General features: G+C 51.7%; 1 protein-coding gene across 2 annotated transcripts in view; it reads left to right on the top strand.

The window, feature by feature from the left end:
• Window positions 1–23,143, top strand: part of JPH3 (junctophilin 3) — a 174,168-nt gene that overhangs the window by 72,839 nt on the left and 78,186 nt on the right. Inside the window, exon 1 of one of the 2 annotated variants that reach the window (XM_049704045.1) lies at window positions 19,701–20,570. The exons of the other annotated variant lie outside the window; for it this stretch is intronic. Within the exon in view, the coding sequence (XP_049560002.1) occupies window positions 20,189–20,570 (382 nt within the window). The 5' untranslated portion in view covers window positions 19,701–20,188. Of the gene's footprint in view, window positions 1–19,700; window positions 20,571–23,143 lie in introns of those variants that run through there. 2 annotated transcript variants of the gene reach the window in all.

Raw genomic sequence — 23,143 nt, 5'->3', positions numbered from 1 at the left:
GAATCAGAGCCAGGACATTCTGTGCATGGGAGGTTGAGCAGTGCCGTAACCGGGAGGGCCACCAGGCAGCAGAAGCAGCAGCGGCCGTCGCAAAATGCATGTGCCCTTTGGTCTGGCCGGTCTGCGTTTTGGAATTTATCCCAAGGAAGCGATCAGAGATGCACATAGGGAAATATCTGACCTGGTAACACAGCACTTACCGTGATGTCCTGCTCCAGGCACAGCGGGTGCGCCATTCATTTCACGTCCTCGGGCACAGCCCTGGGAGGGGGCTGGCTGATAAAGAGGGGACTGAGGCTCACAAAAGTTAAGGATCCCAGGGTCCCTCCAAGTTTGGGCTGCCTGGCAGCAATCCCGCTGCCTCCCTGGGTGAGCGTGGCCATCCTGGTGTCCTTTACAAGTAAGGGGGCATCCACCCCGCTGGGGTGGCCAAGGGGGACGTGGTCTGTCTCTATAGCGGGGCATCCTGCTCTCTGGTTTGGGGGCATGGATACCAGCCCGTGGTAGGGCCGTCACATACACTTGAACAACACCCCTCCAAACTGGGCTGACGTCCGTGCTTTCCTCCTTTCTTCCTGCTCCTGTAAAACATCCCAGAATCCCACTGGCGTGGCTTCCTGGGGGTGGGGACACGCCTGTCCTCCCAGCCAAGGCCTATGATCAGCTCTTGCCGCCGAGGCTGCCAGTGGCCAGTGAAGCCCTTGTCTGCGGTGACTCATGCTGGCATTGCCACAGGCAGCCTGGGCAGCCGTCATTCTAGAACATGGTGCTTAAGACCAAGGGGAGGGCGGGAATCAGGGGCCTCCCGTCACCGCAGCTCTGGGAGCTCCACAGTAAGTGGGTTCCCAGGGTTCTTGAAGGTGCTGGCGGATGCACGTGTCCACACAGACAGGCACAGTGGCTTCCCCACCATCTGGGGACGGCGTGACAGGGGCATAGGCAGCCCAGCATCAGTTACACGCTGGACCCAGAGACACCTCTCTGTCTGTCTGCCAGAGCCCGAGAGAGGAGGAAGCTTGCCCCTTGTCCCCCACCCTCCGTCCCCCCACTGCTCTTCCCGTTCCATTTCTGCCCGTAATGAGGGCACTTCAGAGGCAGCGTGGACTCTGGAGCCAGCCTGCCTGGGTTCAAATCCTGGCCCTGCCCCTTAGCAGCTGTGTGACCTTGGGCAAGTGGCCGCATCTCTCTGTGCCTCAGCCTCCCCCTCTGTAAAATGGGGTCATAATAGTACACTTAGCTCATGCAGTTGTTGTGAGGATTAAATGAGTTAATACTTGGAAAGCATTGAGAACACATGAGCACGATGTAGCCGTTATAAAGTTCTAAAGGGATATAAACTATATTTGCATATAACGTTTGCTGTTACTGACAGCTATAGACAGATACTAGCAACCATTAGGTTGGGCTGTAGAAGACAGTTTAATGAAATGAGAAAATAGTCAGGACGTGTGCTAAGTGAAAAAAAAAAAAAAGGAAGTACAAAAGAGCCTCTTCCTAATTTTGTAAAATATATCTCAAAGAAATCCGTTGTTAACTGTGTTACCGCTGGGCGCTGGGATGAAATGAAAATACAGGAAAGCACACATTTCTTGTGTGTGCTTTCCTGTATTTTCCAAAGCGTGTACAGTAAGTGTAATTGTTATAACGTGAACCAAGTACATTTAAAAACTCTCAAAGAAGAAAGCTACAGTTCGGGAGGCCCTGACCCTTGTCATGACGGGGAGCCACCTTTCCTTTCCCAAAGCTGTGGCCCTGCTGCAGGGTGAAGGTATGGGAGGGTGGACTGGTGAGAAGTTAAGAGAATCCTCTCTCCTTCCCCAGCTCTCCAGGCAACGCAGAGACGCTGGGCCAATAGGCTCAGCCCCTCCCCCCTCCTGGCCTCCTGTTTCCTTTCCTGGGCGTGCCTCCCACGTGGGGTTGTTGTATGGATTCAGTGGGTAACACCAGGCCAGGTCCTGACACACAGATCTTCATAAACAGAGGGAGTGTCACCGCCTGCAGCCAGGTCAACGCTGACAGTCACACGTGACCTCATTCTCTGCAGGGAGGAGGGGCTGATTCTCCTTCCCATGCGACATGGGATGACTCTGAGGCTCAGAGAGGCTGAGTGACTCGCCCAAGGCCACACAGCTAGCGAGGGGCCGACTTAGGACAGAACACACGTCCTCTGAGTGCACTCCAGGCTTCTGGGAGTTCTTTATTCAGTCGGTGATTCCTGAACTGACACTATTTACCAGCCAAGTCTGGCCTCCCTGTCGTCAGTAACTGTAACTGCCATTCGTCAGCAGAACGCGCTGAGCTTCTACAGACAGCTTTGTGGCCACGTGGGCAAAGGCTGCACCTGTCTTGTTCTCGGCCACATCCCCAGCCCTGGCCTGGGGTTTCTGGAACGAATGTTGTGTGAACCGTTGAGGGTTCGGGGTGAAGGGCCTGTGTTTGGGAGGAAGGTGGAGAAGAAGCCGGTCTGCTCAGCTCTTCACACGGCCACGTGCAGAGCAGGTCCCACCAGCTCAGGGCGAGGTCTGTTCTCTGACACGTGGGTCTCGCGGAGGCTGTGATGGGCTGCGATCACCAGACTCAAGCACACTCCAGGGTCTTGGCCCCCAGAGGGTGGCCCCCAGAGGGTGCTCACGCTCTGTAATTGTCCCCCTCCCTGTGTCTTTCACTTCTCACTGGCCCTTTCTCCAGGAAGGCCTCCCGTGTCAGATCAGCTCTGGCCACGGTGGGGGACAGGAGTGTGTGGCTCAGAACCTGGTCTGTTTGGGCATCTGAGATGATTTCCACGTTGCCGGGGGGCAGATGACTCTGCCGTCATTGGCTCAAACGCCCCCTGCCCCATCCCTAGGGCACGAGGCTCTCTTTGGGAGGAAAGGCTGCCATGCTCTTAGGACATAAGCAGGGGTAGGTTGATGAGGAGTGACCAGTTGGGGTAGGTTGATGAGGAGTGACCAGTTGTCTCAAAGGAGTCAGCTGTGTTAGTTAAGATCCTTTAGCAGTGACACCAAAAGCATGAGTGATAAAAGAAAAAGCAGATACAAAGGACTTCATCAAAATTAAAAACTTTTGTGCTGCAAATGATAGAACCATGAAGAAAGTGAAAAGACAACCCACAGAATGGAAGAAAATATTTGCAAGTCATCTATCTGCTAAGGGATTTGTGTCCAGAATATGCAAAGCACTCCTACAACTCAAAAATAGAAGTACAAATTTAGGAAAGGGCAAAGGGTTTGAATACATATTTCTCCAAAAGAAGACATACGAATGGCCAATAAGCACGTGGAAAGATTCTCAGCATCACTAGTCACCAGGAAAGTAGTGCAGCTGGCCTGGAAAACAGTCTGGCATCTCCTCCAGAGGTGAAACAGAGCCACCATATGACCTAGCGATTCCACTCCTAGGTTTATACCCAAGAGAAATGAAAACGTAGGTGCACAGAACACTTGAAAACAAATGTTCACAGCAGCATTGTTCACAGTTGCCAAAAATAGAAGGAACCCAAATGTCCATCCGCTGATGAATGGATAAACCAAATGTGGTCCATCTACATCATGGAATGTTACTCAACCACGAAGAGGCACGAGGTACTGGTGCTAAAACATGAATGAACCTTCAGGACGCTCTGCTGAGTGAAAGAGGCCAGCCACAAAGGGACCTTGTTGTATGACTCTCTTCTCTGTGGGATGTCCAGGGCAGGCAAATCCATGCAGACAGAAGGCAGATGAGTGCTTGCCAGGGGCTGCGCTGCGGGGGGAGGGTAACGAGGGACTGCTGATAGATCTGGGGCTTCTTTTGGGGGTGATGGGAAGGTAAAATTACATTGTAGTGGTAGTTTATAACTTTATACTAAAAACATTGCATTATACACTTTTAAGTGTATTATATGGTATGTGAATTATATCTCAGTAAAGATTTTTTTTTTTTTTTTTGAGGTACGCAGGCCTCTCACTGCTGTGGCCTCTCCCGTTGCGGAGCACAGGCTCCGGACGCGGAGGCTCAGCGGCCATGGCTCACGGGCCCAGCCGCTCCGCGGCACGTGGGATCCTCCCGGACCGGGGCACGAACCCGTGTCCCCTGCGTCGGCAGGCGGACTCTCAACCACTGTGCCACCAGGGAAGCCCCAGTAAAGATTTTTTTTTTTTTTTACATCTTTATTGGGGTATAATTGCTTTACAATGGTGTGTTAGTTTCTGCTTTAAAACAAAGTGAATCAGTTATACATATGTTCCCATATCTCTTCCCTCTTGCATCTCCCTCCCTCCCACCCTCCCTATCCCACCCCTCTAGGTGGTCACAAAGCACCGAGCTGATCTCCCTGTGCTATGCGGCTGCCTCCCACCAGCTATCTATCTTATGTTTGGTCGTGTATATATGTCCATGCCACTCTCGCTTTGTCACAGCTCACCCTTCCCCCTCCCCATATCCTCAAGTCCATTCTCTAGTAGGTCTGTGTCTTTAGTCCTGTCTTACCCCTAGGTTCTTCATGACATTTTTTCCCTTAAATTCCATATATATGTGTTAGCATATGGTATTTGTCTTTCTCTTTCTGACTTACTTCACTCTGTATGACAGACTCTAGGTCCATCCACCTCATTACAAATAGCACAATTTCGTTTCTTTTTATGGCTGAGTAATATTCCATTGTATATATGTGCCACATCTTCTTTATCCATTCATCCAATGATGGACACTTAGGTTGTTTCCATCTCCGGGCTATTGTAAATAGAGCTGCAATGAACATTTTGGTACATGACTCTTTTTGAATTATGGTTTTCTCAGGATATAGGCCCAGTAGTGGGATTGCTGGGTCATATGGTAGTTCTATTTGTAGTTTTTTAAGCAACCTCCATACTGTTCTCCATAGTGGCTGTACCAATTCACATTCCCACCAGCAGTGCAAGAGTGTTCCCTTTTCTCCACACCCTTTCCAGCATTCACTGTTTCTAGATTTTTTGATGATGGCCATTCTGACTGGTGTGAGATGATATCTCATTGTAGTTTTGATTTGCATTTCTCTAATGATTAATGATGTTGAGCATTCTTTCATGTGTTTGTTGGCAGTCTGTATATCTTCTTTGGAGAAATGTCTATTTAGGTCTTCTGCCCATTTTTGGATTGGGTTGTTTGTTTTTTTGTTATTGAGCTGCATGAGCTGCTTATAAATTTTGGATATTAATCCTTTGTCAGTTTCTTCATTTGCAAATATTTTCTCCCATTCTGAGGGTTGTCTTTTGGTCTTGTTTATGGTTTCCTTTGCTGTGCAAAAGCTTTGAAGTTTCATTAGGTCCCATTTGTTTATTTTTGTTTTTATTTCCATTTCTCTAGGAGGTGGGTCAAATAGCATCTTGCTGTGATTTATGTCGTAGAGTGTTCTGCCTATGTTTTCCTCTAAGTGTTTGATAGTTTCTGGCCTTACATTTAGGTCTTTAATCCATTTTGAACTTATTTTTGTGTATGGTGTTAGGGAGTGGTCTAATCTCATACTTTTACATGCACCTGTCCAGTTTTCCCAGCACCACTTATTGAAGAGGCTGTCCTTTCTCCACTGTACATTCCTGCCTCCTTTATAAAAGATAAGGTGACCATGTGTGCATGGGTTTATCTCTGGGCTTTCTATCCTGTTCCATCGATCTGTCTTTCTGTTTTTGTGCCAGTACCATACTGCCTTGATTACTGTAGCTTTGTAGTATAGTCTGAAGTCAGGGAACCAGATTCCTCCAGCTCCATTTTTCGTTCTCAAGATTGCTTTGGGTATTCGGGGTCTTTTGTGTTTCCATACAGATTGTGCAATTTTTTGTTCTAGTTCTGTGAAAAATGCCAGTGGTAGTTTGAGAGGGATTGCATTGAATCTGTAGATTGCTTTGGGTAGTAGAGTCATTTTCACAATGTTGATTCTTCCAATCCAAGAACATGGTATATCTCTCCATCTATTTGTATCATCTTTAATTTCTTTCATCAGTGTCTTATAATGTTCTGCATACAGGTCTTTTGTCTCCTTAGGTAGGTTTATTCCTAGATATTTTATTCTTTTTGTTGCAGTGGTAAATGGGAGTGTTTAAAAAGGTCTTTTTGCCAGTGTCAGAAAACCCAGCTCAGAGTGGGGTACACAAAAAGAGATCTGTTTGCTTCTGTATCAGTAAGTGGGTAAGTTCAGACATCCATCTGCCCTCAGGTACCGCCTCATTCAGGGCCTAAATCAGGTCCTCAGCACCTGAGTGAAGACGCCCGACACGTAGGCTGAGAATCGGGGAGAATCTGAGTGCTTTTGCCTGAGCAAAGGGTAGTGGGTTCTTAGCAACCCTGTGTCCACTGCGGGCTCAAGTTGGCGCAGGACACAGCTGCTCAAGAGGAGGAAAGGGGGGCTACGTCCATGTGGAAGGCGAGGTGTGGGGCAGAGCTGGACGAGGGGAGGAGCTGTCCCCAGGCCCAGGTAGCCCTGAGTCACCCCATGGTCCTCGGCAAATACTTGCCCACCTTCTTCATTTCATCACCCCCAAAACGTACTTGTTGAGCATCTACTGTGGATGGACACTGAGTTGGGTTAGAATGGGAACCCAGCAAGCATGGTCCCTGCTTGTAATCATCTGGCAGAGAATACAGATGGGGAGCAAGCCTGGACCCCACGGTACACCAACTGCCACAATTTGGAGGGTCCAAGGAGCTATGGCAGCACAGGCAGGGCCACCCGTCCTGGCCTTGGAAGCGGTAGGGGGTCAGGCAGACTTCCTGGAAAGAGTTACTAAGCAGAGATGGGACAGGATACAGCAGGAGGGCAAACAGAACAGGTGAAGGCAGAACCAGCGGGGGACCTAGGAGCAGGGAAGGGAGTAGGAAGGGAGGAGGTGGGAGGCAGAGCCCGGCGCTGGTCAGGGAGGCCTTCTAAACCGTGTTAAGAGGGCTGGGTATAATCCCAAGGCCAGTGGGCACTGACAAGACCCATCGTTGATAGGACCGGCTTGAACTCACCTGGCCTGGCCCGCACGCCTAAGGAAGCTGGTCTGCGCTGGTCGGGGCTCCCATCCACTACCATGACTTCCCCTCCCCCGGCCTCTGAGCCGGTCTACACTGGCTTTGATCCTTGATACACCCACCACCTATGGCAGCTCAGCCCCTGCCCACGGCCCTCACCCAGACTCCACGACTTTCATCTTCCTCTTTGATGAGCCAGCAAATTCACAAGCATCTTCAGGCCAGACCCCCAACACACACGTGCGCACATGCACACGCACATGCACACGCACAGGCACACGCACACACCCGCACAGTCATCCAGCTCACCCCTCCGGATACACAGTAGATGAAAGGCAGGAGAAAGCCACTGGCTGCCTTGTTCTAATGAGGTCTAATCACACTCATTAGCCCTGGGAGGCAGAGAAGGAGGGAATAGAGAAAAGCGATCCGGCTGGGAAGGGTTTCCCTGGATGTGTCTCTGTCTCCGACATCCCACCTGCTGAGCAGGAAGCGTGAGTGAGGCGTCCTAATCCTCCCACCCCTCTGCCCATGGACTGTGTCCCCAGTGCCACCGCCGTGACATCAGTGTCAAGCAAGGTCAAACACAGATCGAAAGCAGCCCCAGCTAACAGCACCTCCGGGCTCCACCGTTCCCTTATGTGACACGCTTCGGTTCAACAGATGTTTAGGGAACACCCACCGTTCATTCATTCCTTGGTTTGTTCATTCATCATTGACTCAAAATGCAACGATCGCATTCCTGATGTGTGCCAGACACCGTGCCGGGCGCAGAGGGGGACGAGAGGAATCGGATGGGATCCCACCTTGCAGTGCTCCCCCTGCCATGTGAGTGGGTGAGACCATGAATTAAAAGCTAACTACATGGCAGAGTGGCATGTGCTAAAGCCAGAGGAGCACAGGTGCTGACAAGGCTCGGAGAAGAGGCACCTGCCTAACCTGGGATCCCGGAGAGGGATGCTAATGGTGGGTCCTGTGACTGAATAAGTGCTCCTGGGACAGAGATGTGTGCACACGTTCCAGAACACATAGATCAGAAAGCAAGAGTCATTGTTTTTAATAGCCCTGAACTGGAAACAACCAGCCTGAATGTCTAGTTACAGTAGAACAGCTGAGTAACATTTGATGTATTCACACAATGGAATATTATACAGTTAAGAGAATGAATGAATCCCAGAGACATACAACCACATGAATGACCCTCAGCGGAATGTTGGGAAAAAAAAAATGCATGTAGTGTAATTCTAGTCACATAAAGTTCCAAATAGACGAAACTAAACTACAGGTTTTAGGGGTACATATACACAGGTGGCAAACTATAAAGAAAAAATGATATTTATAAATTCAGATTAATGGCTCTGTTTAGGAGAGGAGAGGTTATGATTGGGGAGGGGCACACTGTGGGTTTTGGGGTGACGATAACGTTCAACTCCTTGGCCTGGGTGGTTATTCATGTACAACGCTATAAAGCCATTCATTAAAATGTCTGAATATGTGGCTTGACCACAGATAATAGCTTGTGTTCCCCGGTGAGGGGACGTTTACACACTTGAGACAGAAAAGTGTGGTAGTTGCAAGCGCATTCTTTGCTGTTGGCTGATTGGGTTCATTTCCACCTTGCGCAAGTGACTTGACCTGTCCGAGCCTCAGGTTTCCTCATTTGTAAAATGGGGTTAATGATAGTACCAGCCTCATAAAGTTGTTGTAGGATTAAATGTGATGGCAAATGTCAAGTGCTTGGCACAGAGCCAGGCACACAGATGTAATAATTAATCATGATCACCATCACCATCACCTACATCACCATCACCACCATCATCATCACCAACATCACCATCACCATCATCATCACCAACATCACCATCACCATCATCATCACCACCAACATCACCATCATCTTCCTCATCATCACCATCATCATCACCACCAACATCACCATCATCACCATCACCACCATCACCATCATCATCACCAACATCACCATCATCTTCCTCATCATCACCATCATCATCACCAACACCATCAGCATCACCACCATCATCACCAACATCACCATCATCTTCCTCATCATCACCATCACCATCACCAACACCATCAGCATCACCACCATCATCACCAACATCACCATCATCTTCCTCATCATCACCATCATCACCATCACCAACACCAACACCATCAGCACAGCATCACCACCATCATCACCTACACCACCAAAGCCTCTCTTTTTCCTTCTTGCTAATCCATCCAAATCACTTCTTCCTTATCCTTCTCTTCCTTCTTTATTCCTCTGGGACTCTCTTCTTCATAATTGTCTTCATCTAGAAATTGAATGACCCGGTGACAGCGCCCCCTGGAGTCATAAATAGGTCTAGATCTTGGTACATAAGGAAGTAAAATTATACCTGCCATTTTTCAAAGCTCTTTCATTCTCAGTTTCAAATCATCTGTCCCATTGACAGAACACACATCCCAGTTTATTTTATTTTTTTATTTTATTTATGTATGGTTCATTTACAATGTCATGTTAGTTTTAGGTGTACAGCAAAGTGATTGAGATTATAAATATATATTCTTTTTCAGATTCTTTTCCCTTATAGGTTATTACAGAATATTATGTAGAGTTCCGTGTGCTATGCAGTAGGTCCTTGTTGGTTATCTATTTTATATATAGTAGTACGTATGTGTTAATCCCAACCTCCTCACTTATCCCTCTCTGCCCCATCCACTTTGGCAACCATAAGCTTGTTTTCTTTTTAAAAAAATATTTATTTATTTAGCTGTGCCAGGTCTTAGTTGCAGCATGAGGGATCTTCGTTGCCGCATGTGGGATCTTTAGTTTTGGCACACAGGATCTTTCACTTGTGGCGTGTGGGATCTAGTTCCCTGACCAGGGGTCGAACCTGGGCCTCCTGCATTGGGAGCGCAGAGTCTTAACCACTGGACCACCAGGGAAGTCCCCATAAAGCTTGTTTTCTGTCTGTAGGTCTGGTTCTGTTTTGTAAATAAGTTCATTTGTATCTCTTTTTTTTTTTTGGTTCCACATATAAGAGGTATCATACAATATTTGTCTTTCTCTGACTTCACTTAGTATGATAATCTCAAGGTCCATCCATGTTGCTGCAAATGGCATTATTTTTTATGGCTGAGTAGTATTCCACTGTATATATGTACCACATCTTCTTTATCCATTCATCTGTCGATGGACATTTAGGTTGCTTCAATGTCTTGGCTATTGTAGACAGTGCTGCAATGGACATTGGGGTAGATGTATCTTTTTGAATTATAGTTCTCTCTGGATATACGCCCAGGGGTGGGAGTATGGGATCATATGCCAACTCTGCTTTTAGTTTTTTAAGGAACCTCCATACTGTTCTCCATAGTGGCTGCACCAATTTACATTCCTGCCAACAGTGTAGGAGGGTTGCCTTTTCTCCACACCCTCTCCAGCATTTATTATTTGTAGACTTTTTTTTTTTGGCCGCGCCGCTTGGGGAATGTTAGTTGCCCAACTAGGGATTGAACCTGGGCCACCACTGTCCTAACCACTGGACTGCCAGGGAATTCTCATATATTTAGGCTTTTTGATGATGGCCATTCTGACGGGAGTGAGATGATTTTGATTGGTATTTTGATTTGATTTTGCATTTTGATTTGCATTTCTCTAATAATTAGCGATGTTGAGCATTTTTTTTCATGAACACACATCCCAGTTTTTGCCTCAGAATCTGCTTCCTCTAACTTGCACTAGAAATGCCAATCATGTCTTCTTCTTGCTGTCACAAGGCAGGACCCCACTCCCTGACCACAGCTGATTGGGTCAGGGATGGACACCTGACTCTAGCTGACCTAAGCTGCATCTCTCCAGGGAGTCAGGATCCAGAGAGTCAAGGTTATTGACTGCCAGGGTGTTGGACTGAGAGGTGATGGGAAGAGCACCCCGCAGCAGAGAAAGCTGGTCTGTGGGGAGTGGAAACGCAGAGCAAACAGCAGGAGAGACAGTGGAGCTCAGGAAAAGAGAGGGACTTGGGTTCTGGTTTCTGTCCAGAGCCTGATTTTGCCTCCATCTTTAAGATCAGAGAGATCCTCCTCTGTTCCACTAAATTGCACATTCTTATCCCTGATGGCCTGTGGTTTGCATAATATTTTTCTTTAAATAGATCTTCCCCTGGCCCCCTTTTTAAAAACATGGATAGATTTATTTTCAAAGAAAACTTTACATTTGCGATCTAAACAGAAAATCAGTAGCATATGATATTCTCAGAAGGAAACTGTAAAACTAGATATAAACAATAAATAATAATAGATATAAACATCAAAAATTAAATAGTGAATACAAGGAAAAAATAAGCCCAATTAATTTACAAAGTGTTTATCTGAGAAATGCACATTAAAATCATAATGAGATACCACTACACATTCACTAGAATGGCTAAAATTAAAAAGACTGACATTACCAAGTGTCGGTGATGCTGTGGAGCTACTGGAACTCTCACCTTCTGCTGGGGGCATGCTAACTGATTCAACCAGTTTGGGAAACTAAAGACTAAACTTAAATGCATTTGACACTTGAACAACACAGGTTTGAACTGTGTGGGTCCCCTTAAAAATAGATGGATTTTTTTCGACAGTAAATACTACAGCACTAAACGATTTGTGGTAGGTTGAATCCGTGGATGCAGAAACATGGATGCAGAGAACCTGCGGATACAGAGGGCCGATTATAAGTTATATGTGAATTTTTGACCGCACGGAGGGTGGGTGCCCCTACTCCCCTCGTTGTTCAAGGGTCAACTGTATACTTCTCCTCTAGTCCCAGTAAGTTCATGCCTAGGTGTATACCCAAGAGAAATGAGTGCCCCCCAGAAGACACATAGGCGTGCTCATACCAGCTTTATTCAAAATAACGCCAAACTGGAAACAACACACCTGTGTATCAACAGGAGAGCAGAGAAATAAATTGTAGTACATTCATGCAATGGAACAGTAACAGCACTGAAAAGAACAATGTGCAGTTGCACGTAACAGAACAGATGAATCTGAGACATAACGTTGAGTGAAAGAAGCCATACACACACGTGTGATTCCGTTAACATGAAGTCCCACGGTAAGGCAAAACGAATTTGGGGTGATACAGTTCAGAATAGCTGTTCCCTGCAGTGGGTGGAGGGGCGATGGGTGGGAGGTGCTCAGGGAAACGTCCTGTATCTTGAGCCACGTGGTGCATGTATCTCGTTACCGTGAGGGGTGGGTACCGGGCAGAGCAGAGCGGCCACCTCGCATCAGGGTACTATCGCTGCCGCTATTGCTGCCAGCTCCTGATGGCGTGATCCCAGCAGGGAGCGGGAGAAGGATGGCGGGGATGTTGCCGGACAGCAGGGAGGGGGCGGTGCCCGCGTGCTTGCTCCAAATCTAGACTCTGCCCCTCACGGGCAGGTTAGCTCATGTGCCCGAGACTTTCCTCATCCGTAAAGTGACACCATCTAGGGGCTGATGTGGCTTGGGGGTTTCAGGGCACTGAGCCCAGCTTGCAGCAAGCGCCCACTGGCTGTCCTAATGAGGGATGGTCAAGGATGAGGGTTCCTGACCCTCCTGGCAGAGAGGACAGTTTGAATGAGTCTGGAAACACTTGAACTTGGAGTGTCAAGCTTGGAGAACCAGCTCCTACAGGATTTACTTGCCTATCTTAGGCAAATTGCTTATCTGCTCTCTGCCTCAGTGCCTTATCTGTGACCTGGGGACCAGCATTTCCTGGGACTTAGATGTGGGCCTTGCAGCCACAGGGTGGAGAGAAGAAGCACCCAGCAGTGTGTCTTAGGGTAGCATTTCAAAGCTCAGATTAAGTTCTCAACTTTTCTCCTGAGCAGACTTTTGACCCTGGAGCTGGTCAGCAATTAATCAAAAACAAAGGATTCCTTTGTTATCATCTCCACACAGATCAACCCCCGGGGATGGGGTGCTTGCCCTGAAGCCTGGGTGCCGGCATCCCAGAGCAGACCAGGAGTGAGATGCCCCAAAGAGTTCTCCTTGCCTTTCGTTTTTTAAAAAATATTTAATTAATTTTTAAATTATTTTTGGCTGTGTTGGGTCTTAGTTGCAGCACGTGGGATCTTCGTTGCAGCATGCGGGCTTCTCTCTAGTTGTGGTGTGCGGGTTTTCTCTCTCTAGTTGTGGCTCGCGGGCTCCAGGGCACGTGGGCTCTGTAGTTCGCGGCACACGGCTCTCTAGTTGAGGCACACAGGCTCAGTAGTTGTGGCGCGCAGGCTTAGTTGCCCCGCGGCATGTGGGATCTTAGTTCCCTGACCAGGGATCGAACGCAGGTCCCCTGAATTGGAAGGCAGATTCTTTACCACTGGGCCACCAGGGAAGTCCCCTCCTTGCCTTTCTGGAGCTGACACTTGCCAGCCATATGTGGCCTCGGGTCACTCACTTTACCTGCTTGAGCCTCAGTTTCCCCATCTTCAAGGAGGAAGTGATGGTCACAGTCTGGACCCCAAAGGGTCCTGCCAGGAATTAGATGAAATCAGGTGCTCAGGGTCCTGGCAACAGAAATGGGCCAAGGACATCCAAGAAGCCTGTCTACTCCTCACTGTGCTCCCATCCAGGGCTGACGTCTTTCCCTGCCTCTGGTTTGGGGAGAAGGAAGAGCCCAGGACAGTCTCAAGGTGTAGACCCTCATGGGCACCTCCAAGCAATTATCCTCTCTTCTCTGGGACCTGAGCAGGGACAGGCAGAGAGTTACAACTGGAAGATAAATGATGGTGGTTTGGGAGAAGGAGAGAATGGGAGGGGGAGGACCCGGGGGCTTCCAGCACCTCTCCACCCGCTCGGGGCAGAGGCAGCTCCTGTAACAAGATCATCCTCATTCTTGGGAAAATTATCCCTGGAAAGGGGCAGGAATAATATTAATAACATTTATGAGTTATTGAGGACCAATGAGGCGGTGGGGACCGTACAAACACCTTACTTACCTGGGTTGAGTCCTTTGCTCTTTGCCCCAACCCTACAAAATAGGAACAGGTGTTGGTGTCATTTTACAGATGAAGAGAGAGAGGCACAGAGCCATCCCATAATGGGCTCCCAGCGAAGAAACAGCTGAGCTGGTTTTCACACCCCGGCAGCAAAGGGGACTGCGCAGATGAGATCACGGATGCCTGTCTTAACAGCTGCTCCTGGAGCTGTAGCCAGGCAGAATTCCCACGTTTGCATGAGTTTGTGTAGTGGGGCCAGTTTTGGGGTGGAGAGATCAAGCCTTGGAAGCTGGCCTGGGTGACCCTAAAAAGATAAGCCCTTCTGAAGAGGTTTGCTCATTGCTTACTACGGCCACAGTCCTGATAAGTAATCCATGGCACGGCAGGGCAGGGTCACACTGAAGTGTAGGAAGAGTAGGCGGGGACTGCTAGGGGAAGTCCTGCAGCCTGAGAGCCGAGGGACCAGGGAAACCGTCTTGCTCCCCACTTTATAGGTAAAGCCACTCGGCCTCAGGAAGCTCTGGGAGACTTGCCCAGTGTCACACAAGTTAGTGTCAGAACTGAGACCAGAATCCAGGTTCCCCAATGCCTGATAGGGTACTTGTCCCTCTCATCACCCTACTTAACACTAACTCTTAGGTCAGCATATTCATGCAACAAAAGTGTACTGTACACTGACTGTGTTCCAGCTTGGGGGGCATGAGAGTGAGTGACACAGATGTGGCTACATCTGCATGAAGCATGCAGTCCATTCTGCTGTGCAGTCCATACTGCTGTGTAACAAATATCCCCCAAATTTAGTGGCATAAAACAGGCTGTTATGGACTGAACACTCGTTTCCCCCCCCCCCACAAAGTTCATATATTGAAGCCCTACCCCGCAGTGTGGCTGTGTTTGTAGACAGGGCCTCTAATGAAGTAAAGTTAAATGAGGTCATAAGGGTGGGGCTCTGATCCCTTAGGATTAGTGTCCTTATAAGAAAAGACACCAGAGAGCTCTCTCTCTTTCTCCTTCTTGCTCTCTCTCTTGCTCTCTCTCTCTCTCTGCCATGGGAGGACCCATGAGAAGGCAGCCATCTGCAAGTCAGGAAGGGGCCCTCTCTAGAACCTGACCATGCTGGCACCATGATCTAGGACTTCCAGCCTCCAGAAAATAAATTTTCGTTGTGTAAGCCGCTCAGTCTCTGTTACTCTGTAATGGAAGCCTCAACAGACTGATACACAGGGCTTGGCAAACTTTCTCCGTAAAGGGCAAGATGGTAAATATTTTAGGCTTTATGGCCACGTGGTTTCTGTCCAAATTATTCACCTCTACCACTGAGTGTAAAAGCAGTTGTAGCCACGTGTAATAAATGGGCATGGTGTGTTCCAACCAGACTTTGTTTATAAAAGCAGGCAGTGGCCCCTGAGCTGCAGTTGACGTGACCTCTGCCTGACTTCACAAAGCAATAATCATCTATTTTGTTCAGAAATTGAAATTATGATGGAAACGACCTAAGTGTCCGTTGCTGGACGAATGAATAAAGAAAATGAGGTAGATATAGAAATAATGGAATATCACTCAGCCATAAAAATGAAGGAAACCCTGCCATTTGCAACAACCTGGATGGACCTTGAGGGCATTATGCTACATGAAATAAGTCAGAGAAAGACAAATATAATTTCATCTCACTTGTGGAATCTAAAACAAAAAAAACCAAAAGCTCACAGATACAGAGAACAGATTGGACTGGAGGTTGCAGGGGAGGGGGGTAGGCAAAATGGGTGAAGGGGGTCAAAAAGTACAAACTTCCACTTATAAAGTAAATAAGTCCCAGGATGTAACGCACAGCATGGTGACTTTAGTTAACAGTACTGCGTTGCAGATTTGAAAGCTGCTAAGAGAGCAGAGCTTGTTTTTCTTTTTAATAAATTTATTTTATTTTTAGCTGCATTGGGTGTTCGTTGCTGCGCACGGGCTTTCTCTAGTTGCGGCGAGCGGGGGCTTCTCATTGTGGTGGTTTCTCTTGTCGTGGAGCACGGGCTCTAGGCGCGCAGGCTTCAGTAGTTGTGGCACATGGGTTCAGTAGTTATGGCTCGCAGGCTCTAGAGCGCAGGCTCAGCAGTTGTGGTGCATGGGCTTAGCTGCTCCGTGGCACGTGGGATCTTCCCGGACCAGGGCTCGAACCCATGTCCCCTGCATTGGCAGGTGGATTCTTAACCACTGCGCCACCAGGGAAGCCCTAAGAGAGTAAATCTTAAATGTTCTCATCACAAGAAAAAAATGATTCTGTAACTCTGTATGGTGATGGATGTTAATTAGACTTATTGTGGTGATCATTTTGCAATATATACAAATATCAAATCATTGTTGTACATCTGAAACTAGTATAATGTTGTGTGTCAGTTACACCTCAAAAGGGAAAAAGAGAAATCGGAATTATGACAAGGCATGGGGGGGAAAGCCCCATGGATGGGGTCTCTGATCCACGTGGCATTTGCTGGTGTGGCCGGACAGGAGCTGGTGGACTGACTTTCAAAATGGTGTGCTTACAGAGCTGTCAACTGGGGCTGGCTGCTGGCTGGGAGTCCAGCTGGGGCTGAGGGCTGGAGGGCCCATTTCTCTCCTGATGAGCCTCTTCACGGGCTGCTTGGGCTTCCTGACAGCATGGTGAGATGGGCCCATGCTCCCAGATCTCAAGAGCATGAGGCAGAAGCTGTGTCACCGTTTACACCCTAACCTTCGAAATCACATTGTGCCACTTCTGCTATACTCACCAGCCGGCCCACCTCCCAGCAGATAGAGCATCAGTATCACGTTATAAGAGAGCATGAAGAAAGGGAGCTCCCGATGCAGATGTCTCACTGTGTAGGGTAAACATAGGCACCTTCAAGGAGACAAAGGGGAAACTATAGATTGCAGCTCAGGTCTCTGAAGGAAACACATGGGCTTCTGTGGAGGTGAGAGGGAGGCATTCTTTATATAGGGAAAACAGGAAGCCTTTCTGGAGCTGAAACCGGAAAACTTCCCGGTCCCAGGAAGAGGGAGTGGGCATAGGAAATGGCAATGCACACCCTGGAGGCTGGCAAAGCAGACAGCTTGGGCTGGAATCCTGCTTAATCAATATCTTCCCTTTGGCCGGGCACTTCCCAGAGCGGGCTTTAACCTGGTCATTGTGGAAGCCCAGGTCACCTGAGGAGTTGCCCGTGGAGTCACTAACGTGAGCTGTTCACCCCAGAGCCTGGTGCACAGAACCGTGAAATTCCTCATGGTGGTCTGGCTTTTTGTTCCTTCTCCCTGGCTTGTGTTTTGAGATTGCTGGGTGGTACTGTGTTTATAGCCTTGGACAGTTTCCTCCAAAATGAAATCAATACTGCCAGCCCTACTTTATGGGAGAATGATTTCCAAATTGCACAAAATGAATGCCTCTACTATCTGCATTACAGGGAAGAGAGTCTGTCACTGTTGGAGCTAATCTGAGAGGAGGCAGGGTCATGGGGGGGGCGTGTTTGGAATTGCCTGGGGGAAGGGTATGCATTAGCCAGAGGTAGAAGGTGCTGACCAGTAATTGCTCGGAACCAATCACCATTTCCCAGCGAGATCTCAGTTGCAATCCACTGCTTGTGTGAGGAAGGGCTGCTGAATCAGCAAAAGAGAGCTTGGAAATAAAATGAAAGAAAGTGCAGACTGTCCAAGAGAAACGGCAATTTTATGTCAGCAGTGTCGAGGGAAGCAGGCTGAAGGCTGGGCATCCCATGTAGAAAGCCGTGACCTTTGCTGGGGGCTGGGCTTCTAATAACACCACTTCCCACTTCTTGAGCGCCTACCGGGCACTGGGCGCTCAGCTGAGCTGAGTTCTCACAGCGACCTGATGGGAATTGCCCAAAGCCACACAGCTGCTGGGCCATGGAGGCAGGATTTGAATCTGAATCTTGAGGAAAGTCTGCAGCCCTTTCCCTTACACATTCATGATATCTTATTTTTCATTTACACCGAACAGCCGTGAGATACTATTTTATATCCATTTAGAGAGAAAAAAAATGCAGACCTAAGTCTGATAACACCGAGTTTTAGCCAGAAAGTGGAGAACCAGAAGTGCAGTGCACTGCAGGGTGAGAAGGAAATTGCTCCAGGTGTTCCGGAGAGCCATTTGGCAACGTCCATTAAGTCCAAGATGTGCTCTCCCCAAGAATTCCACCCCTAGGAGTTTAGCAAAACCTTCCGGAGAGTACAGGGAGGCGCCACCTAGAAGGTGCATTGAATCACTGTAACTGCAAAGTCACAAAGCAAAACTGAAAACTCCCTAATTGTCCCTCTGCAGGGGGCTGGTAAAGAGAGGACTGCCCTGCAGGCTGGTGGCCCTTTAGGGAGGGGGCTTTGGTGCTCAGGTCAAGACAAGAAGTTGAGCGTGAACTCTGGGAGAAGGAGGAGGGGCTAGTTTTCCAGTGAGAGCCCGTTTGGCCAAAGGTGGGAACAGTGCTGGCAGGCGGTGTGAGCAGGGCCCCTGGCTAGTGGTGACTTCAAAGTGTAGCTCTTTTGGCGTCCTAAATCTCAGCTCCAAGGCCTGTCTTGCAATTCCTGACTCTGCTCGGCCCGAGTCACCCCTGCACTCCAACGAGCCCCGACCCTGTGCAGTCTCCCCCCGCAGCACTCGGGTGCTGCCGTTTGCCCAACACGTTCCGGGAGAGCTGGGAACTCGGGCTCCTGCCTACGGATTTATGGGCCAGGAAATGCATTTCAAATTGGTCCCAGGATACTCGGATCCAGCAATCAGACACCATCTCTTGGGGGTGGGGGATGGGAGTATGTGTGGAGAGAGACCTAATAACGCCCGAGTGGCGATCCCACTTGCTCCCCCAAAGCACAACCGCTCCCGGGATGGGGGGCTACCTGTTGGCCAGGGCGCGGGGGAGGGACGGAATTTGGGTGTCTTTACTCCAAGGTATGTGCGTGTAGCCGGACTTTCTCTTAATTTATGGGGCGGGGCTAATCTCCAAATACCAGTTTTCTAAGGCGAGCATCACCCTTCCCCCAAATGTGGACCCGAACTGCCTGTAAGGAAAAAGGACGGATCATTTGTCGTAGAGAAAACCACCTGTGGTCCGCCAAAAGCCTCTTCAGTCAAGTCAGGGCCAGGCGTCGCAGGCGGGAACCGGGCGCGAGGGGCGAGGCTCGGGGTGGGGGAGCCGAAACATGCGGGGCGCCCCCGGCCCACCCCGGGCGTGCTGTGCAGGGCTTCACCTCGCAGCTCCCGGGAGGGGGCAGAGAGCGCCCTGGGTGCTGGGCGCCTTCCCGTTACGCAGTTCCTGTCCCTTTAAATCCAAGTCCCGGGAAAGGGGGGGCTGGGGCGCCCCAGCTGGACCCCTATTTCCAGGCTGGCCCGAGCAAGAGGGGAAGGCGGGCGGGCGGGGCGCCTGGGGCCTCCGCCTGCGCCACGCGCCCTAGACCAGGAGGAGCAGCTCCCCTCTCCAGGCAGCCGGCGCGCTGGGGGCGGGGGGCCGGGCGGGGGCGCGCGGGCGGCGGGGTGCGGGGGCGCGCGCGCGGGCGGGGCGCGGGCTACGGGCGCGCGCCGCGCCGGCCCGAGCGCGCGAGCCGGCCCCGGAGCGCACGCCGCCGCTGCCGCCCGCCGCCCGCCGCCCGCCGCCCGCCGCCGCCGCCGCCGCCCGACCAGCCGCATTGCTGCTGCCGCCGCCGCCCGGCCCGGCCCGCGGCCCCCAATATGGTGCAGCCGCCCGCGCCGCCGCCCGTGCCGCCGCCGCCCGCGGGCCCCGCCGCCGCCCTCGGGCGCCCGCAGCGCGGCAGCCGCAGGTGGGGGACTGCGCCCCAGGCCTGAGCTCCGCTGTCCTCGCCCGGCCTGCGCGGCCAGCCCGGCGGGCTCGCCTCCGAGGGGCACTTGCAGCTGAGGTGGAGCCGTTTGCACCAGACGCTCCTGCTCCTGCCCCCTCCCTCCCCCTCCCCTCCCCTCCCCTCCCCCGCCCTCCTCCCCTCCGGTCCTGTCTCCAGCGGGAGCGCGAGACGCTGGTCAGGCTCCGCGGCGCAGCTCGAAAATGAATAATCGCCCCCAATTGACTTAAATTCCACCGAAGCCGGCGCCGCGGCCGCCCGCCGACCGGGACCTGCTCGCTGTGTTTTTTGCTATCTCCATTCTTCCTTTAGGAAAAAAAAAAAAAAAAAGCAAAACAAAACCAGCCAGCCAGCCAACCAAGACTCCGGTTTGTTGATCGCCTTTTTTTTTTTTTTCACCGTTTGCGGGATTTGCAAACCGAGTTACATGCATGTCCAGTGGGGGTAGGTTTAATTTTGACGATGGAGGGTCCTACTGTGGAGGCTGGGAGGACGGCAAGGCGCACGGCCATGGCGTCTGCACCGGCCCCAAGGGCCAAGGCGAATACACCGGCTCGTGGAGCCACGGCTTCGAGGTACTGGGCGTCTACACCTGGCCCAGCGGCAACACGTACCAGGGCACTTGGGCGCAGGGCAAGCGCCACGGCATCGGCCTGGAGAGCAAGGGGAAGTGGGTGTACAAGGGCGAGTGGACGCACGGATTTAAGGGGCGCTACGGGGTGCGGGAGTGCACGGGCAACGGGGCCAAGTACGAAGGGACCTGGAGCAACGGGCTGCAGGACGGCTACGGCACCGAGACCTACTCCGATGGAGGTAGGTGCGCTGGGCGCGCGGGGGCTGGCGGAGGAGGGACCTTCTTCTCTTGCCTCTTCTGTTTATCTCTGGGGAAGTCCAGCTTTTCCCTCCAGAGGGCCGTGGGCACCTGGGGCATTTCCTGGGGCTCCCTGGAGGCCACAGCGGCCTTGGCTACAGGTTGCCCCACTGCCTGGCGGGGGACAGCGCCCCTGTGCTAGCTGAAGGGTGTTGGGGGCTTTCCAGGAGCAGTGCCAGGCCCGGGAGCCGCGGAGCTGAGCAGTGTCAGTGCATCGTCCAAGAGGAGGCCGGAAAGGCCAGACTGGGCCCGCGGCCTCCTCCGGGACCTAGCAAGGGCGCAGGGGGGCTGGGAGAGGGCCCCCTCCCCTTGTTGGCAAAGCTCCCTGGGTGTCGGCCTCTAGGAGTCAGGCCCCAGCTCTGCTGCTTGTTTTCCTGCGGTGCCGACGGGCCTCCCTGAGTCCTGATCAACCCAAGCCAATGGAAAGAGAGTGGCTGGGAGAGCTAGAGGCGGGGGCTGCAAACCCAAACCATCACAACAAGGCAATAAACTTCTAGGTGGTTGGACGCGGGCTAGCACTGCCGGAGCAGGCTGCTGAGGGGAGGAGGGAGGGAGGCCCATCTGTTTAGCGCGAGCCCAGGAAGCTCGGCTTTCAGTGGCTGAATCATTTTCACCATTAGTTTAGGGGCGCTCTGTGCCTTCATCCTAAGATGCCACCACATTCCCGGCTGGAAGCCAGAGCGCTGCCCGCCTGCCCACCCGCCGCCGCGGCTGTAGGATGGTTTCTGTGCGGGGAGCCCTGGCCAGCTTTGCGGCTGTCCCCCCCTCCCCCCGTCCCAGACGGTCCGGTGTCCACTCCTCGGGGCGTCTGAGAGGCGTGGAGAATTTACTGTTTCTGCAAGCCAGACCCCAAACGAGCCTGCTCCCTAGAGGCTCCCTCCCCCACGTAGGAGCTCCTCCCCAGAAGTGGCTCCATGGCTCCCCAGGAATTTTTCAGGCACGCCTGGGAAAGCAGTGGGGCCCAGGGGGGACTTGCGTGCTTCGGCACAGAGATCACGAGCGTACGTGTGGTCTCCTGCTCGCTGCCTCCGAGTTAAACACCTGCTCCCCGGCCACATCCACAAGTGACGGAGGGCTGGAGAGTAATTATTACTTTGGCTTATACAGCCGAGAGGCAGGGTTCGTTATTCGCCCGAGGGGAGGAGGCGTGGGGGGCAGTTACTTATATAACGCTCTTGCCTGTCAAAGCCGTGGCGCCCCGTCCCAGGCGGCCTCTTCTGTGCTGTTGTTGTTTTCCTGGAGTGGGTTGGAGAGCTTCCCTGACCCTGGGGCGCTGGGGCAGGCTGAGCAGACGGCCCTCCCTGGGTTCTAGGCCGCGTGTGTGTGTGTGTGCGTGTGCGTGTGTGTGTGTGTGTGTGTGTGTGTGCGTGTGTGTGTGTGCGCGCGCACGCACGCGCAGGCACGGCAAGGCCCAGGCGCAGATGTGGGTGGCTGAGGTGGGCGGCCGAGCAGCTTGGCGCTCCCAGCTGGGCTCTTTGGGAACCCGGGGACTGTTGTCACCCAGGGGCTCTGGTCTGGCCGCTAGGCAGATCCGTCCCTCCAGAGGTGCTCCCAGCTGTGCCTGTGCCTAGAGACTGGAGCCTGGGAGGAGAGGAGCCCCGGTCCCTCTGGAGCTCAGCAGAGTGTCTGAGAGTGAGGTCCAGCACCCCAGTCGGCCCACCTTCCCCAGAAATCTTCAGTGGCCAACAGAATTCTATGCTCCGTTCCACAGACATCTACTGAGTGCCTACTCTGAGCAGGTGGTCGGGGCCCTGGGAGAACAGCAGACGGAGAGCTGTGCCCTCGCGGAACTTCCATTTCAGAGGGAAGGGTGGTAATTTCGCTGTGAAGGCTGGGAGGGGAGGGTCTGATTCTGTGGCTACCGTGAGCGTGAGCGTAGGAGCAGATGCGTCGTTGTGAGGAGTGCTGCCGTCGTGGGGTGGACATCCTTGGGTCTCTACCCGCCATTCACCCGGCTACGCCGTGTCCACTCCCTAAAGCACTTCCGTCTGCACTGTGTTGCTTGAGTCTCACGCGTTGGAGGGGCAAGGGTCATATCCATCACAGACAGAGCCAGGGAGGCCCCGGAGCCCCCGAGACAGGATAGAACCCCCAGCCTTTGGTGGCAGAGTCGAGGGTTTGAACCCCTGATCTGTCCAGGGTGGGGCCCTCTTTCCTCACATCACACCACCTGTATGCCGGCCGAGGCAGGCACACAGATGCAGGGCGCCCGGCTGACTGCTGCCTTGTGGTTGGCAACAGGGCATGATGGAAAGTCGAATTGACCTTTCTGGCCTGGAATAATCAGGCCCAGACCTCTGGGGCCACTTTTCTGGAACGTGGTCCCCGCTCCTCATTAGGGAGGAGGGGACTGTTGAGAATGTTTGCCCTCAAGCAGCGCGTGGGGTGAGCAGAGCCGACATGGGGTGTCGTAGTCTGCCAGAATGGAACGGTGGGCCTCCTCGCCTGCTCCCAAGTCAGCTGGTGGGCGGGGGTGGGCCATGTTTCGGAGAGGGCAGGTAGAGCCTTAGTGAGC

The sequence above is a fragment of the Orcinus orca genome, chromosome 20, assembly GCF_937001465.1.
Source record: "Orcinus orca chromosome 20, mOrcOrc1.1, whole genome shotgun sequence".
Lineage (NCBI taxonomy): Eukaryota > Metazoa > Chordata > Mammalia > Artiodactyla > Delphinidae > Orcinus > Orcinus orca.
This window is presented reverse-complemented; position numbering and strand designations above follow the sequence as displayed.